Genomic DNA, 18018 nt, shown 5'->3' with positions numbered 1-18018 from the left:
TCTGGCTAGGAAGAAGCAAGGGTTGCCCACCCACTTACCCACCTGCCTGCCCACCTGTCCAGGCCTCCCAGAGGCTCTGCTCAGATGGAACGTTCCAGATGGGGAGTAGAGGGAGAGCTATGAAACAAAGCTGTCCGTACCCTCAGAGGCCCACCCAGATCCCCAGACTGGGGCCTGCAGGGCACCGGGAGCATAGAGGATGGCTAGAGACCCACCATGACTTGCCTCCCCATCACTATGGCAACCGCCTCCATCCGAGGCCCTGGTACCCAAGAGGGGAAGCCCTTGGGCTCCAGCCAACCGCCCCTCCCCAGACCTTTCCACATCTCTTCCTCTAGATACTGCTTTCCCAAAGGACCAGAGCCTCTGGTCTGGGTGCCCTAACCCACACCCCACCCCACCTCGACCCCAGACCCCAGTGGATTGGCGGATCCCATCCCGTTCTGCCAGGTTGTGCCATCCGGTTAACCCGGCAGCCTCAGGAACAGAGGAGACAGATTTAAGCTGCAGCAGTGTTTTGGTCCCCACCTCTTCCTCCTTGGTCCACTCTCTGCACCCCCCCCACCCCCCCAGCTCCTTGCCCTTTTCCCATCCCCCCCCTTGGCAGTAATTATGGTGTGATTGAAGCTGCTCCACAGAGAACCGCTGACACCTCTGTCTTTTTCCTGTAAACACGGGGAGATGAAAATAGACACTTGGAGCCGCTGTGCGTGTCACCGCGAAGATGTCTGTTGTCTCTTCCACCGCGACAGCGAGACTCACCTGTCATCTCCTCCTCCTTTTTGCGCAGTGGTTTGTATGCCGACTGTCAAAAGCCCCAAATCCATAGTCTTTTAGCATCAGGTTTCTGTCACTGGTTTTTTTTAAGTCATTTTTTCCCAGAAGGAGTACACAGAAATCATCGGTAGCCCCCTACCCCTGCGGAGAGGAGCGGGGGGATCTTTCAAGTGCTTGCACACGTACACACACACACACACACACACACACACAACAGCAGCAGCCTGAAAACAGCTTTTTGATCAGTCACAATTAACTTTAACACCTAAGAAAAGGAGTATTAATTATGCAGTGCATTTGAGGGCTGTGGCTTTTTTTCTGGCCCCCAACGCTTCCTGCCATTATCTAGGAGGGTCGATGGCCATGAGTCTGCAGGAGTGTGCAGCTCTGCCCACCGGAGACACTGCTCCTTTCCTGGGGTTCGGCTCTCGTGGGCCAGCAGCAGGTGGCCCTTGGGCAGGTCCTGGCTCTTGCTGGCTGGAAAGTATAGAGGACCTCCCAGCACCCTGCACACAACCATTGTCGTCCCTTCTCTGGGATGCTGGGAGGTGATGCTGTGGAGTCGGCCCCGGTCTCCTAGAAACAAAACCATCAGCGTGCCCGCCACATCAGGGGGACAGTGTGTCCGGGGACCTACCTTCTGGGCAGGTCTCAGTGGAAGAGAGAAGGAAGAGCAGTTTGCTTGGGGCTCAGAAGGTGCCTGAATTGGGCCAAGGTCATACAGCAAACCTGAGCTGGGAACAACGTGAAGGTGTCGGTTTTCTGAGCCTTCTGGTCCCCAGCCTCAGCCCTGCAAATACAGCTGGGACTGTGTCCCAGGCCTGCCCCAGCTGAAGACAGGAAAGCAAGGAGTCCGATTCCCTGGGAGCTGAAAGCACTGGCACTGTTGAGACTGTCTGTGCCAATATACAGACAGCCTTTGAGAGTTTCTGGGTTTTTCCGAGACGTAGCAAAACTAAATCATTAGACGGCCTGTCTCTGATTCAATAAATAGCTCTTAATATGTGCTGGGAAGAAAGACCAGTAAGCTTCTGTCCGTGTGTCTCGCTTTAGGTGGCTCGTGGGGAGTTACCGTACTTCCGGTGATGAAACTTCTAGGAGAATTGGAAACTTGCCCTTTAACGTGGTGGTCGGTCGTGTCTGCCATGCTGAAGGCAGACATTTCTAAATGTTCTACAAACGTCTTTGTAAACAGGTGGCTGAACCATTGCGCCTTTCCCCGTGGCCCGGGGCCAGCGGGAGCCACTTGCTTGTGGCTCCTTCCTGTTCCCTCCCAGGAGGAGCCTTGACTTCTGGGCTGAGTTTTTGCAGGTTTCCCGTGACTCCCTGTTTTCACGCTCTTGGCTCTTCTCAGTCTCCCCTCCACCTCTGCCTCCAACAGCCTTTCTGGGTTGGGGCTCCCAGGCGCTTGGTGGAAACAGATGACAGAGCCCCTGTGAACTGTGTTTGCAAGAGTGACAAGGAGGTTGAGCCAGGACTCTGGGCTTGGGGCCGGTGCGTGAACTTAGTACACTGGTGTTTTTCCTGCTGGGGAGGCCGTTTGCCCCCGCAAGGTCACAACGGGATCAGGACAGCAGATTGGCCCAAGAGCCACGCTAATGAAACGGAACAGGCTCTTCTGTGGCGTGTCCTAATTCTAGCAGTGCCTGGTCTGCAGGGGGGGCTTTAACACGTGTGTCCCTCCCTCCCCGAGACCAGGCTGTCAGGGGTTTGCGGATAAGCCCCTAGAGAGGCTCTTTCCTGCTCGGGAACACTTCAGAGCTAGGGTGGGAGCCCAAGCTGGTCCTCCTTGGTTCCCCAGATTTGCATTCCCGTCCATGACCCAGGGAGCATAGGATCGCTTGGCCAAAGGATCTGAGGGGCAACCTGGAGCCGGGAAGGGACAGCCAGATGCTTCTCCCACCGACCTTGAGCAAGTCACTTCTCTCCCAGGAGTTCAGTCTGTCTATCTGTAAAATCGATGTTGGGGCCAGACTGGCATTTTAAGGACATCTTGGTGGAGATGTCTGCATCTTGGTGGATCTGGAGGCTCTGCAGAGAAGCCTCTGCTCCCCGTGGTGGGGCCTGGGCTCTCTCTCCTGTGTGCTAGGCTTCTGCCAAAGATGGAATAAGGGGTTTGCAGCTCCAAGTAAGAATGGGGCACCAGTGGTCTGAAAGGACCTGTCCTGGCAGCTGACATTTCTCCAGTTCCCAGAGTGGAAGACCGAAGATTGGAAGGTCCTTCAGAGGAGGATGAGTGACCGCACCCTCAGCCACGCCCGGGGGGCTTTGGGCTCCAAGGTCAAAAACAATCTCCTTCTGATTTGAGGGGCGGGGGGAACAGGTGGTTAAAAACTCTTTTTGTTAAATTGTGGTGAAATGTACTTAACACTGACCATTTTACCCATTTTGAAATCTGCGTTTGAGGGGCAGGAAGTACCTTCACTCAGTCATCATCCCCAGAAACCCCCAGCATTCTGCCTTCCCCAACTGAGAGCCCCCCAGGTAGCCCCCACCCAAGCGACAACCTCCTGCTGCCGCCTCCTCCCCACCCCCCACTCCGCCATCCCATGGCCCGTCTCCGTGAACTCCATGACTCTGGGGACCGCCTCAAAGTGGAATCGGGCAGTATGTGCCTCCCCAGGCCCAGGGTGCTGCTCTCCAGGTCCGTCCCCATTGTAGCAGGTGTCGAGAATCCCCTCCCTCTTAGAGGCCGAGGAGCAGCTTACCTGTTACATGACTGGGCCACACCCTGTTGTCCGTTCAGCCGGTGATGGACGTTTTGGTGGCTCCCGTTTTGGCTGCTGTGAACAGTGCTGCTACTGTGAAGGGCGCACAGATCCTTTCTGATTTCTAAAGCAACCAGTGTGGAAGGACTGATGAATTTTCGGGATCACTGTGTCCCTTTACTGCTGTAAACGTGACGTGGTGGGAAGAAAGGAAGCTTTCAGAGTCGCGTCGGTGGGGTGGGGACTGCGCCTGCTGTTCTCCCACAGGAAGAGTGGACGCGGGGCCGGTGTGCCCCTGGTCCACTCAGCGCGCTCCCCTGATTTATTCGAGAGGGTCTGGCCGTGTGCGCATGGGCAGTCCTGCCTCCCCGTGCCTCAGTGTCCTCAAATCCGGTGTGGGACTCCCCATCAGACCTCTCTCCCAGCCAGGACCAGGCTCAGCTCAGGGTCACTTTGGAGACCCCCCTCCCCCTGGGTCCAAGCAGGTTGTCTAGGAGGTAGAGACACAGGGCCCTGAGGTCATCGGGAGGGGGCTCGAGCAAGACCCTCTTCCCACAACCTTCTGTCTCCTCCTGGGCTCGGTTTCCCCATCTGCAGGTGGGGTTGGTGCGGGAGCCCACCAGGGCCCCGGCGGCCACAGAGGTCAGGGTGTATCTGCAGAGACATGGCTGGCAAGGGAGCTGCCGGCTGAAGGTGGCATGTGTGCATGTGTGTGCAAGTGTGTGCACAGCTGTCCCCTCCCCTGGCTCCCCAGTGGAAGGGAGGAAGGGATATTTGGGGCCCTGGGCTCCACCGTGGTTGGTTTAATTACAGGTTTTCAGTCGCGGGCCGGTGGGCACGCGTTGGGAAGGAGGGGGAGCAGCTCCGAAACCCTGTCATTTTCCAGCGTCTGAGGGCCTCTTCAAAGGGGGGCATCCAGACATTTTCTCCACAAGCCGCAGAGTGGACTGTCGTGGCCCCAGCATGAGCATAATGACAGGCGCATTTTGCAACAAGCTGGGAGTGAATGGGTCCGACCGGCTTGTCTCCTGTCAGACGAGTCATTATTATTTTTTTTTTTTGTCATTTGCTGACAGTTTGGGTTTCATGCGTTTCTCTCTTTTTTCTCCTTTTCCCCCTGCCTGGAAAAATGGCTAGGTATCTACGAGACCCCAGCAGGGACGATCCTTTACCACGCTCATTTAGACATCGAGGCCTTCACCATGGATCGCGAAGTGCGCAAAATCAAACAGGGCCTGGGCCTGAAATTCGCCGAGCTGGTGTACACAGGTGCGTAGACCCCCCCGCCCCCCGGCCAGGTGAACAGCACCCTCCTCCACTCCCACCCCGCCCACGGCCATCCTCACAGGAGCCCGACAGGGGCAGGTTGGAGGGGGTCTAGTCAGGGCAGGGGACAGGAGTTGGGGGAGCTGACGGCACCTGCCTCCTTCACTTACAGGGTGTGCAGTCCCCAAGACAGCCAGCTGGCTCTGCCCCCTGTGATTTGCACGACTTGGGCAGTGTCACCCCTCAGGTGGCCCACTGTGACCCAGCACGCACCCTCTGGGGACATGAGCCATCCCGGGGGTTCCTCCCAGCGTTCCTAGGAGAGCAGCAACCAGCCCCTTCTATAGATGAGGAAACGGAAGGCTCAGGGCTAAAGGACCTTGTACAAAAAGTTACACAGCTCGAGTGGCCTAGCTGGCTTTGACCCCAGGCTGGGCTGTGACCAGGCAGAACCTGGAGCTGTCACAAACAAGGGAAAGCCTGCCTTGACCAAGAACTTGGTCCCAGGCCTGGGCATTGCCTGAGCCAGAGGTAGCCCATGCATGCAATGACATTAGCACATGGTCCCCATGTCACAGGTGAGATTCAGTGCTATATCTGTCACAGGTCTGGAATCCAGGCCTCCTGACTGCAAACCCATCCCTCATGCCGTGTCACGGGGGTCCCCAGATCCAGTCCATGGCCTGTTTTTGTTCAGCACGCAAGCGAAGCCGTGGGTGTTTTTTTGTTTTTTGGTTTTTTTTACACATTTTTAAAACAGTTGGGGGAGAAACTGTTTATTAATACTATCTCATGTCCCATGAAAAGATAGGAAACTCAAATTCCAGTGTCCATAAATAGCATCTTGGGCATGGCCACGGGCACTGGCTTACATGTTGTCTGTGGTCGCTTCTGAGCGACAAGGGCAGAGTTGACAGAGACCACATGACCTGCCGAGCCTAAAACATTTACTGTCTGATCCTTTCCTGAAAATGTTTGCTGACCCTGCTCTGTCACATGAGAAGTCCTATCCAACGGTCCTTCTGAGTTGTTGGTTGTGGGGGGGGGGGGCGGGCTGCCTCGAGGCCTGGACATCAAGGAGACTGGGAAAGTGCATATTCATAATCCCTACCTGGAATCAGCCTCCACTGCCCTTGCCTGGTCCTCTCTTCCCCTCGGAGGTTTTATTTCCTTTGAAAGCTCCTAATCACTGTAACTCATCTTGGGATTTTAAGGGGACTCAGTGGTTATTGGCTGGTGATTTCTCCCTCCCATTGTATCTGGCAGCTTTGAAGCTGCCCTCCCCCCCAGGTACAGACAGGTGTTTAAATACCATTGTCTCCTGCAGGCGCTCTTGCCCAGTGGGGTTTCAGCAGAAAGGTGGATTCTGGTTACAAAGTAGGAGAGTCATTAAGCCTGGCGGGCCCATAGGGGAGAGCACCTGGCCTGGCCAAGTGGAGGCAGGCGTGACTGTCTTGCTGCAGGACTCTGAGCTAGGCACTCACCGGCATTACCTGATCTCAGCTGCACCAAGGTGAAGAAGCTGGGCCCCAGGCAGGCCAGGACACCTGAATAAGGCTGCATGGCTGATGGGCTGGGGCTTGGAGCCCAGGACAGGCTGACTTTGGAAGCCAAGCCTTCCGCCGCTCCAGTAGACCCAGTGGGCGGCGGGAAGGTGGGCTGGGGCCCTTAGGAAAGGGAAATCAAGGGGTCCCTCAGTATCTGGGGCACAGCTTGGCCCACCGGCTCAGTGCCTCTACACCTCACTGCCGGGGTGGAATCCTTGTTCTGTTACCCACTGAGCTCTCCAAATCCCCAAATAAAGTACAGTGATTAGAAGCTTTCAACGGATTATTGCTACTCGCCTTCCCAGGTACCCGTGATGTCATCAGGCCCCTGTAGATGTCTGCTTGGCCTTGGGCAACAGCCTGTCCCTGCCACAGCTTGGAGGGGGTGCCTGATGTGCTTTCTCACGTTAGGGAGACATGACCGTTACTGAGCGGGTTAAGCTAGTTAGTGAAGCTCCCTGTGCCTCCGTCTCCTCATCTGCAGAGTGGGGATCGTAAATGTACGCATTGCACAGGGAGGACTAACTACATAAGCATTTGCAAAAAGCATCTAGAACTGGGAGGAATGCAATTTCAGTGTGGGTTGATAAATTACAAAGGCCTGGAGTGGTTTCCAAGGCTGGAGTCAGGGACCGGGGACCCTGCCTTGGGCTGGGTTTATGACCTCGACAGGGTCTGTCTCCCCTGAGTCTCATTTGTCCTCCTCTAAAATAAAGGGCACCAGGCCAGATCTCTTCTCGCCGCTCTGCTGTGACACTTGGCTTCCTCGGAAACACAGAGAGGGAGACTGAGGCACAGAGAAGCCCTTCTACCTCGGCCCCACAGCTAGATGCCCTGTTCATCATCCTGTCCTCACCCCATCCCCTTGTTTTGCTGAGGGCTTACACGGACCCCCTTCCCCCAGCCTCTGGGTCCCAATCTGCGGGGTCACCCTGGCAGGACCCCAGCTTCAGGACGCATCTCCTTTGGGGCACATAGCTCACCTCCTCTCTCTCGGCTGTTTCTTCAGCAGGAGGACGGGGTGACACACAGCTGGTACAGAGAGGGCTGTTGTCCTGATCAGCACAGTGCTCGGCCCTCTCCCAGACCCAAGATACCCATGCAACAGGCCAAGCTCCCTCTCCCTCTCCCCAGGCCCCCGGGGTCTGCTGGGAAAAGAAATCTGAGTGCAAGACCCCCATGCAGGGGAGGTGGGAGATCCTGAGATAAAGCCCAGGCCAGGTGCTCCCACGTGGGTTTCTGCCCAACCCCCCCCCACCCCGCCTTATCTCTGGCTCCATCTCCTCCCTGTCTTCCAGGCTGAGAGCTTAATGGTCTAATTATCCTGACTGGGCAAGAGGGCCAAGCCACTGAGGCATGGCGGGGTCTGGGGGCCATCAGTGTCCCCTCCCATGGGGGTGCAGCCCAGAGTCAGGAGTACTTTTCAGGATCTCACTGTGGATGGGGACACCTCTCTGGGTGCCCGTCTCCCTGTAAACGGGGGTCGGGGGGCTGGCGGAGGCCATATTCAGATCTCGAATTTTTAAAATGCTTAATGCTCAGCCTGCATCCCATCTGGGAATCCATCTACCCCCCCCCAGAGGGTTAATAATATCTCACTGTGCAAGTGGTACATTGCCTGTCAGCGTAGAGCAGGAGACAGACCCAAATGACAGGAGGCCAGGGGGTGGGGACCCAATCTCCTCTCTCCCTGCCTGGCCCTCCCCCACCCCACAAGCCGCCAGACCCTATCCCAGAGAAGGCCTGCTCCCCTTTCCCACGGAGAGCCTCTGCAGGTGCCCCCGGAGGCTGGGCCTCCAACAATAGCCCTGGACCCGGGGCTGACCTGGCCCTTTATCAGGGCAGGAGATCGCGCACCATCTGGCCCCGCAGCTGCCCAGGTGGGCTCACCTTCCCAGCTCCGTTTCAGGGAAACTCTACCCCTCAAGCTGGCCCTCCCCCAGGCCTGACCACGGCCCGCCTTCCTGCCACCGAGACTAGAGAGGAGATGGCTGTCTGCACGGCTGAGCCCGTTGGTACTGAGGTACCGGCCCCGGAGCAGCCGGGAACTGAGCACACAGCCTTTGGGGCCTGAGGGCTCTGGGGGACAGAGTGTGGGTAAGGGGCAGGGGCGGGGGATAGCACATTCCCCAGGCACCTTGTATACTGACGGATGGTCCTTCCACAGGAAAACTCCCAGATTATCCTGTGAGGCCGAGCTGTTCTTTTTCTTTTTTTTTTTTTCCTTTTAAAGATTTTACTTATTTATTTGATAGAGCATAAGCAGGGGGAGTGACAGTCAGAGAGAGAGGGAGAAGCAGGCTCCCGGCTGAGTAGGAAGCCTGACTCGGTGCTCGATCCCAGGACCCCAGGATTATGACCTGAGCCGAAGGCAGAAGCTTAACCCACTGACCCACCCAGGCACCTGTACGCTGACCTGTTCTAATGTAGGTCCACCCCGGGCCCCTCACTGCAGCCTGTGTGTGATCTTGGAGAAGCCTCAACTTCCCTAGCTCTTACCTGCTCTCTCAGAAGAGAGAGAGATGAAGAGGGTTTTTCTCACAGGACTGTTTCTGATGATGCAAAGAGCTGGTCTGGGGGAAGAACGTAGCCTGCGCTTCGTACATTCAAGAACTTGCATAGGAAAGTATTAGCAGCCTGTAGACCATTTACAGACATCTGGGGTGGGGGCAGAGCGGGGGGGTCTTCCTGTCTGTCGGGCAGGACGCCGGCATGCGGATGCCCAGGGCCTCCACACCCAGGAAGCCCACTCACTGGTCCTGGGAGGGAGGGGTGCTGCGGCCTCGCCACTCCATAGATGGGGAATCGAGGCACAGAGCGGTGAAGCCCACACGCTCACGGTCTTTCTGACCCCGAACCGCCCACCCAGCTGCCCCTGCTGGGTGCTCCCATCGCTCAGCCTGGGCTCGCACACACATGTCTGAGTCTTAGCGGAGCTCTCCTGCCCCACAGCTGTCTTCAGGACCCGAGCCGCCGTGGGCAAATGACAGCATCCCTTCCCGGCTGTCTTCCCAGGGTCTGGCCCACTGTAGTGCCCGAACGCATGGCATGAGGCCGAGGTTACCTCCTCGCTTCCTGAGCCTTGGATGGTGACTGTTTGGGAGGGCAGGGAGGGCCCTCCTTACCCACAGGAGACCTGCAAGGTCACAGACAGGCACGCGAGCTCGTTCCTTGATGCGACTGTTCACCAGTGTGCTTTGGGCCAACGGCCACCCCCGAGGTCCACCGTGATGGGCTGAGGCTCGGGGTGCCCTCCCCGGACTCCCAGCCCCGGGCCCCAGCCCACTGGGCCTCCCTGGCTCCCTCGCTGTTTTCCTCCCCGCAGGTTTCTGGCACAGTCCCGAGTGCGAGTTTGTGCGCCACTGCATTGCCAAATCCCAGGAACGCGTGGAAGGCAAAGTGCAGGTGTCTGTCTTCAAGGGCCAGGTGTACATCCTCGGCCGGGAGTCCCCACTGTCCCTCTACAACGAGGAGCTGGTGAGGTAGGTGCCCCCCGCCCCCAGGCCCCCCGGCTGAGGAACAGACTGACCTCATGGCCAGCGTCACTGCCGACCAGCTTTCTCCACAGAGACGCGCCAAAGCACGCACGGGGCGCGGGGGAGACAGTCACCAGGGGAGTCGATGCCGCCTCTACCCCTGGGCCTTCCAAAGGCACCTGGCAAACAGTCACCTGAACATAGAATTAGGCAATATGTTGTCGGGCTGTGCGGAGGCGCAGGAGAGGCTGGCTGGGTATCTAACGGGTGTGGAGAGGCTTCCCTGAGGAGGTCACCTTGGAGCCGGACTCCCAAGGACAGGAGCTAAGCAGGTGGAGAGGGAGCAGGAGGTTTCCAGGGGCACAGACCTGGGCGGAGGTTCTGGGCCTTGGAAGAACATTCCAGAACATCCCAGGCAGTACAGGAACGCCGGGAGCCAGACCTCAGAGCGTGAGGGTCCCGGGGCCAGATCTTAAAGCGATGGAGCCGTCAGACCTGTGCTTTTCGAGCTGCTTCTGGCCATTCTGGAGAACTGATTTGGGCGAGGTGGGCATGAGAGAAACAGGTTTGACAACTGGTTAAGAGGTTAAGAGTCGAGAGGGCTTGGATGCGGAGGGAGATGAAAAGGTATGGAATCGTCTGGCATACGCAGTTGGGCTCCTGTGGGTGGCAGTTCCCAAAGTGAGGGGGTTCTTGAGGGAAGATCCTCCATGTGGGCTCAGACACCTTGAGGGTGAGTCATCCTGGAGACAGACCAGGAGGGTATCTGGCCAGGCCGTGGACACACGGGTCTAGAGTGGAAGAGAAAGTGGGGGGAAGACAGGGCAGGGTGGGAGACATCTCGAGGTTTCCCAAAGCCAGAAGGAAACCGGCCGGGGAGGGGAGGGTCAGAGTGAGCCTGGAAGGGAGCCAAGGAGGGGACTTGAGGCCACGCCAAGGGTGCTGCCAAGGCCCCGGGACAGTCCAAGGCAGCCCGAGCTCTTGAGCTTCGCCTACACTTGTGCACGAGAGTGTGGCCTTTACCGAGGACCACAGCATCCCCTTGGGAGGTCACCCGGCCACACAGGAGGTGGGGACCGACAGCCCCACCTGACGCAGGTCCCAGGCCCAGCTCAGCCCCGGCGCAGTCCCGTTGGGAATTAGCGGGCAAGTTTTGTTTGGTGGTCAATATTATTTCCCTCTTTCCTGTCCTCGCCGCGTTGAGCTTCTCCCCCCTTCCATCTTTCTAAACACTTTATAAGCCATAAATATAACTGAATCAGTTTAGATCAGTCGGGGTAAATGTCAAATTATCTTCTCTCTTTCTCTCTCTGGCTCTTTCCTCCCTCCCCCTCCGAATCAGCAGCCTCTAATAATCTGCCCAACCCTTCATTAAACCTTACAGCCTCACTCAGGGAGATTAAATGAAGAAAGTAAAAAGGGGAAGGAAAAAAAGAGAGAAAAGCAGGCGCATTTATTCTCACTGTGTCTCCGACCATTTCCCCTTTCTTTTTGATTTCTACATCGCTGACTTGAAAGCCCTTGAGTGACAGCCTCGCAGGGACCAGCAAGGAAGCCGCGAGAGGTAACAGAACTGGAAATGCCGTGGCACAGTAGGTAGAAAGTAACGTAATTATAGAGCAGGTCAGAGCCACTCGAATGAGCAAAAATAAAAGCACAGAGGTTTTCTGTAGACCGTCAGGGGAGGTAAAAAAAAAAAAAATCATTGTAAACTCTTTTTCCACCACCAACCCCCCTCCAACCAACCACCACCCCAAACCACAGTTTTAAAGAGAGGTTTCTCGGCTCCCAAGAAGCACCTCTGGGAGGACTTCTTCAGCCTCGCACGCAGGACAAGCGTGTCCCCGGACGTGGGCCTCTCTCTGCCGGGGTGTCCGGGGAGGGGAGCGGGAAAGTTTGTTTTGACAACGCGTGCGGGAGGTGGCAGCGAAAAGGCAGATGAGCATGGAGGGGAGCTGGAAGGGGCCCTGAGCCCTGGCTTCTCCCTGAGCGGAGCACAGGGATCCTTCCAAAGGGGACGGGTGACTCGGACAGTGGCGGTGTGTGCCACAATTTGATTCACGTGGGGAGGGGTAGGCGTTCTCATCCAGAGCGAGGTCCGTACAAGGGAGCTGCAGAGGCTCATGCTTAAGTTTGTCCGGCTTTTTCCTCTGCCCCCTGAGGGGTGCCAAGAGGCAGCCCCTCAGGGGTCCGGAAGCTTCGCCCTTCCAGGGGACTTGCTGGTCTACTCCTGGTGGCTTGTGCCACCTGAGACCTGGAGGGGCCCGCGGAGGTGGGGAGGAGGAAGGAAGGGGTGGGCGTTCATGGGCAGCTTCACGAGCCCCGTGAAGGGCAGGGCTGGGGCGTGGTGGGGCTAGGGCACCAGAGCCCATGTCTTGAACAAGCTGTAGGACAGCTGAGCGCCGAGACCCCACTTGTTGTTGTAAGAAGTCCACAGTCCACAGAGCCAGTCAGAGGCACAGCCTTAGGGTCTCAGGGGGAAAAAAAATCAGCAGATTCCCCTCTGCCCTCTTCCTCCCCGATCTCACCTCTCCGAGAAGGCTCCTGAGGAGGCCTTGTCATCGAGAACCTTGAGACTGCTTTGTCCTGAGGCTGGAGTTCTGGAGACACGAGGACAAGGGGCTGATTCAGAGCAGGACCCGTGAGAAACAGAGGAGGGACCCCTCCCCACCAGAGGCTCGGAGGGTGGCCATGAGGCGCCAGATCTGAGACCACAGTGCCCTGAACTTGTCCTCAAAGAGTTTATCCCAGCCGCGATTAAGGCCGATGGGTGACAGTTTGCTGACATCTGCTGCCCCTGCACGCACCGTGGGCCCTGTTCTCGTCTTGCTCCTGCTTCCCCGGCACCTGGAGACCATAAGTGCCTAAGAAGAGCCCGTATAAGTGAATGAAAGACACATGTCCTAGCGCACGTGTGCCAGGTGTGGCAGCCACATCATTTCCCGTGGGGCCGGCGATCAATCCGAGAGGCCCATTTGGCAGATGAAAGTCCGAAGCTCATCGAGCAGGAAGGGGTTACCCTGAGCTCTGCGGCAGGAGGGGTGGCAGAGCCTGCCCGGAAGGACTGTGGTTGGGAAGGGTTTCTCGAAGGACGGCTAAGTGAAAACAGCCCCGAAGCTGAAGGCTGTCGAATCCGGAAGATGGCACTTGTAGACAGGGGGAATATTGTAACAGTGGCGGCTGACCAGGCCCTTCTTGGGGCTGGCCAGCGTGGGGTGGGTGCCAGGTTCGTGGATGGATCTCCGTGCTGGTGGAGGGGGGATCCAGCACTGAGTTCTTCAGGGGTACTGTCACAAGTCCGAGGCCGACGCGGGGGCATCCCGTGGCCTCCTGGTCCTTTGGGCCACTGGAGGCCATCAACTGTTGCTTGGATGCCTGAAGGCAGACTGGCTCACAGGTGTGTCCTCATTGGAGGATTTCGGCCACTGGCGCCGGCTGAGCTGGATGGAACCCTACCTGCACATCCACGGAGCAGGGCTGAGGCTCCCTGCTCTCCAGCGCTGGGCACGGTGCCTTGCCCATAGTAGGGCGCCTGAATTGGACAGAAAGCCATGAGACACCAAAGTTTGGGCCACGCTTCCCAAGATATCCTGGGTACCCGCAAGCCTGAGCTGTCGTCCCTAGCCCCGGAGAGCCCCTGCCTCCGGAAGCGAAGCCTAGGGTGTGCTGACCGGCTTCTCCTCTCTCTGCAGCATGAACGTGCAGGGTGACTATGAGCCTGGCGACGCCACTGGGTTCATCAATATCAACTCCCTCAGGTGAGCCGCTCCCTCTGGTTTCGGACCCCCTAGGTGCGGGCAGCAAGCTCTAATGGGACCTCGGCTGCTCTGACTGCTGTCCCGTCCTAGACAAACCCCGCCTTCCCGTCCCTCTGCCCACAGCATCTTCAGTGCCTGCCTTGGGCCCAGCCTACCCCCGTTCTCAGAGGGGCAGAAGGCCTCGCTGGAAACTACAGAAGCCTGGGTGCTTGGGTTCCCTGTTTCTGGGTCCTGCCCATTGCCTCAGACATTCACTCCCAACCCCTCTAGCTGCAAGAAGGACTCTACCAGGAGCCCCTTGCCTGGGCAGGTTTAGAAAGGCAGATGGCCCAGACGTAGAAATGGACCTCAAAAAGTCATTGGGCCGGAAGGTCCCTCGTGCCTGTCACCATACCTGAGCTACAGATTGAGCCGGAAACCATCCTAGCTATGTGGGTGCCCATGGCCTGGTGGGGTAGCACCGTCATCTGCAGTCACTCAGACCTGGGTTCAGATCCTGGCTCCGCAGGAGGGTCTCAGACCCCTTCCGGACCCCTGGGAGCACAGGTGGGGATACTGACCCTAGCCACCTCGCAGGTGTGGCAAAAGTTTGCATGTGTCCCGGGACATCAGCCCGGCACTCAGTCTGGACCCTGGCCTGCAGGAAGAGCTCCTGTGCTCAGCCTAGGCGTAGCCTGGGGAGGGGATGGGCACGCACGAGGGCAAACAGGGTCATTTATGACCACTGGCTATGATACACTAACTTCCAGCCACTCTCCGGGGTTGCACTGAATTCTTACACAAATTTGCAACCCCAGAAACAGGCCCAGAGTGGTTAAGTAAGCCGCCCACAGTCACACAGCTAGGAAGCCTCGGAGCTAAGTCCAGAAGGTGTGTCTGTCCAACTCTTGAGTTCTGAGTCACCAACTTCCTTCTCTCCGGGCTTGGCGTTGGGAAGAAGGCACGAGTCTCTCTTGTCTCCTGAACACATGTCCTGGGCACAGAGCCACCATTTTGTCCCTGGAGCCAAGAGACAGCTGAATCCAGCCTGACCTTCCTGGGCGCTCTCCTGCTCCAACAATCACCTCCACCTACCCCGCCTCCTTCGCCCTCTGTATTTTATGACTATAAACCCTTTTAAATGGCCCCGAACACATTGGGTTCTCATAATGGCCTCTTCATCGCTCCCACTGCCAGTTAAATGCTTTGTCTTCAACAATGCCAAGCAATGTTTTCCCCTAAAGATAAATTAATTACATTATCCTGTTTGGAGGGCAGGAGGGGCCAGGGCAGGAGCGGGAACAGAGCAGGAGAAAAAAAAGACAACTTCACACACATCTTAACTAACAGCTGCCCCCGCCACCCGGGTTCTGCCTGAATTAATTGAACGGAGTGCATGTTGTTATTGTTAATTTACATTTTTCTTTGTTTTCAATCGGGTTTACAGGCTGAAGGAATATCATCGCCTCCAGAGCAAGGTCACTGCCAAATAGACCGGCTGACAATGAGGAGCCGGGCCTCCTCCTTTGCCCATCTCCCAAGTACAGGCGCTAATTGTTGTGGTAATTTGTAATTGTGACTTGTTCTCCGCGGCTGGCGGCCTGGTGGGGGTGCCAGGCCCCAGCTTTGTTCCCTGCTCCCCGGTGGCCTGCCAAAATGGTCATCAGAGGGAGGGGCTGGGGCGGCCGCAGTGGGGAGATGTAAAATGACAATTAAAAAAAGGATACATGAGATTTTTGTTTCCTTATTTCTGCCGCGAGGGCGTGCGTGTGTTGTCAGTCTCGCTCTTCCTACCCCGACCTTTGCGTTTTCTGAGTTAAGCGCTGCCAGACGCATCTTTTCAGGGGAACCTGTTCCTCTGGAAGGATGGGACACTCGCTCCCCCAGCAAAACCCAGGGGACCCAGATACGCGCCCCTGGGTCAACTAAGGAGAGTTGGGGTGACATGCTGGAGAGCTGTCCTGCCGTCGCCCACGGAGAACAGCCGGGAATGGCGGCCATGACGGACCACACGAGACTCCCCCCACCACAGCACAGTGGCCTTAAGTAGCCTAAGTTGTGGAGGAGGAGGAGCCCCCAGTAAGAAGAAAAGCCTGGACAGAGAACAGAAAAGGACAGGCACAGCATTTAACCCATACTCTTGGGGGGAAGCCACCTGGCCTACAAGGTTTCTGCTACTGCACCTCCACCAACCAGCGCCCAAGGCCGCCATGTTGGTTGGTGCAGTGACTCCGCCCCTGCAGTCATAGCTCATTGGACCATGACTGGGCACCTGACCCAAGCTGAGCCAATCAGAATGTCACTCCCAGGAACTGGACAGGGGCAAATAGCCGGAAGTGAGCCCAGGTGTACTTGGGCAGGATAGGCTGCCCTGTGCCGGGGGAAGCAGAGAGAGGAGAAAGAAGCAGGAGCAAGGAGGGAAGAGTGGGTTCCAGGTTTAGAACCCCAGTTCCCATCCTGGTATGCACTGTGGTGCTGGTGGCGTTTTGTTTTGGCGACTCTGTGCCCACCGCAGAGTCCAGCGCAGGGCCTGAACTCGGGTTCCAAGATCAAGACCTGAACTGAGATCAGGAGTCAGACACCCCACTGAGCCCATCAGGCGCCCCAGTGCTGGTGGTGTTAATGGTGGCATTTCTCCATCCGGATTCTGTAAGACACCCTGGGGTTCTCATAACCAGTTATCATTTAGGGCTTAAGCTTGATGAGGGAGTTTCTGATTCTTGGAACCAGAAGCATCTTTACTGGGAAGACTGGAATGCTGGTTATTCTGGGCCCCGCCCTGGTTCTGATCTCTGTACTGCCTTTGTCGATGAGGGTTTCTTTCCAAACAGGTTATGTCTTAAAAATGTATTTTTCTCTAATTATAAAATTATAAATGAATTACTCGATATTAATTTTGCCAAACACTTTGCTGTACATTTTATGCACATGATCTCACTTGCTCTCCAAAACAACACTGAGGTAGAAACTTCCATCTCCATTTCACAGAGGAGGCAACAGATGCTGAGAAATTGATTTGCCAAAGGCCACTCAGCTAGCACGATGACAGCCAAGAACCAAACCCTGGCCTGGCTGACCCCCAGAGCCTTGTTTATGTCCTGAATCATCATAATGGCCTGCATCTTACTAAAAAAATTAAAATCTTATGGCAAAAATGATCAGCCATCAGCTTAGCATCCCAGTTACAAACACTGCTTACACTTAGTGTATTTCTTTATGATCCTATTTTTCTACGTTTATAAATATTTTTGCAGAGTTCTTTAGGTTAAAGTATTTTAAAATCAGATGTTGCACTGTGCTTTAAAATGCTAACACTATGTCATGAATGGTTCCCACATCATTAAATCTCTTCTCAAACACAACAGCTACATAATATTCTGCTATACTGGGGGAAAAAAAAAAGATTAAATCACTCAACTTTTTCCCATTTATAGATTTTTTTTCCCACATCTAAATTGTTCTCCTGACCTTTGTTGAATTGAATTGAGTATTTTGGGTGGTTGGTTTATTAGCTATGCTTTTTTTTTTTTTTTTTTTTTTGCCTTTTTGGTGGATTCTCTGGGGTTTACCTCTAGCTTACCCCAGTCTTCCTTCAAGTAATACCACACCATTTCATGTATAATATGAGAATCTGACACACAACAACCTTATGACATTTGCCTTTGTGCTCTTATTGTCGTAGGCATTACTTTTTTCAAAACCCCACAGTATGTTGCAATTACTTTTGCTTTGGATTGCCAAGCATTTTCAAACGATTAAAAATAAGAAAAGAATGGGGGTTTTTTGTTTTGTTTGTTTTAAGAAAAGAATGTTTTGTATTTATCCTCATGTAGGATCAGTAATGTTTCTTTCTTCAGTGTTTGCCAGAATTGACCGGTGAAGCCATCTGGGCCTGGAATTTTCTTGGTGGGAAGCTTTTAAAGGGGCACTTTCATGGCCCAGTCCGTTAAGTGTCTGCCTTGGGCTCGGGTCATGATCCCAGGGTCCTGGGATCGAACCCCACATCTGGATCCCTGCTCAGTGGGGAGTCTCCTCCTCCCTCTCCCTCTGCCTGCCACTCCCTCTGCTTGTGCTCTCCCTCTCTCTCTCAAATAAATAAATAAAATCTTTAAAAAATAAAGTATAAATTCAGGTTTTTTAAAATTCATATCGGGTGTTTCATATTCTCCATTTCCTCTTGGGTCACTTTGGGCAATTGTGACTTTGAAGGAATTTGCCCATTTCATTTAGGCTGTCAATTTTATGGGCATAAAACCTTTCATGATATTTCCTTAGGATCTTTTTTCCTTTTTTCTCCAAAATGTGTTTACTGGGATAATTTCCTACCCTGGATTCAGGGTGCTTTTAGCTCTGCCTCTGTCTAAAGGAGCATCCTTCTGGAAGCCTTGTTTTCCCTCTCATAGGCTGGCAAAGGACAGTGGAGCAGCCAACACACAAAACAACCATTTTGTGTGTAGCTAAAGATGGTGATTTTGTGGCATTCACATGCATGAGTAGGAGTTGGGGC

At 55.4% G+C, this 18018-nt stretch overlaps 1 protein-coding gene across 1 annotated transcript in view; it reads left to right on the top strand.

Moving 5' to 3' along the window:
* ASS1 (argininosuccinate synthase 1) overlaps positions 1–15242 on the top strand; it is a 52035-nt gene extending 36793 nt beyond the window's left edge. The window contains exons 13-16 of the mRNA XM_044264680.1: positions 4623–4754; positions 9624–9780; positions 13467–13532; positions 14959–15242. Coding sequence (XP_044120615.1) covers positions 4623–4754; positions 9624–9780; positions 13467–13532; positions 14959–15004 — 401 coding nt within the window. The 3' untranslated portion in view covers positions 15005–15242. The remainder of the gene's footprint in view (positions 1–4622; positions 4755–9623; positions 9781–13466; positions 13533–14958) is intronic.
* Positions 15243–18018: the final 2776 nt, after the last annotated feature.

This window comes from Neovison vison, chromosome 9 (assembly GCF_020171115.1).
Source record: "Neovison vison isolate M4711 chromosome 9, ASM_NN_V1, whole genome shotgun sequence".
Lineage (NCBI taxonomy): Eukaryota > Metazoa > Chordata > Mammalia > Carnivora > Mustelidae > Neogale > Neogale vison.
The sequence above is the reverse complement of the archived record's forward strand: the minus strand, read 5'-3'. Positions and strand labels throughout refer to the sequence as shown.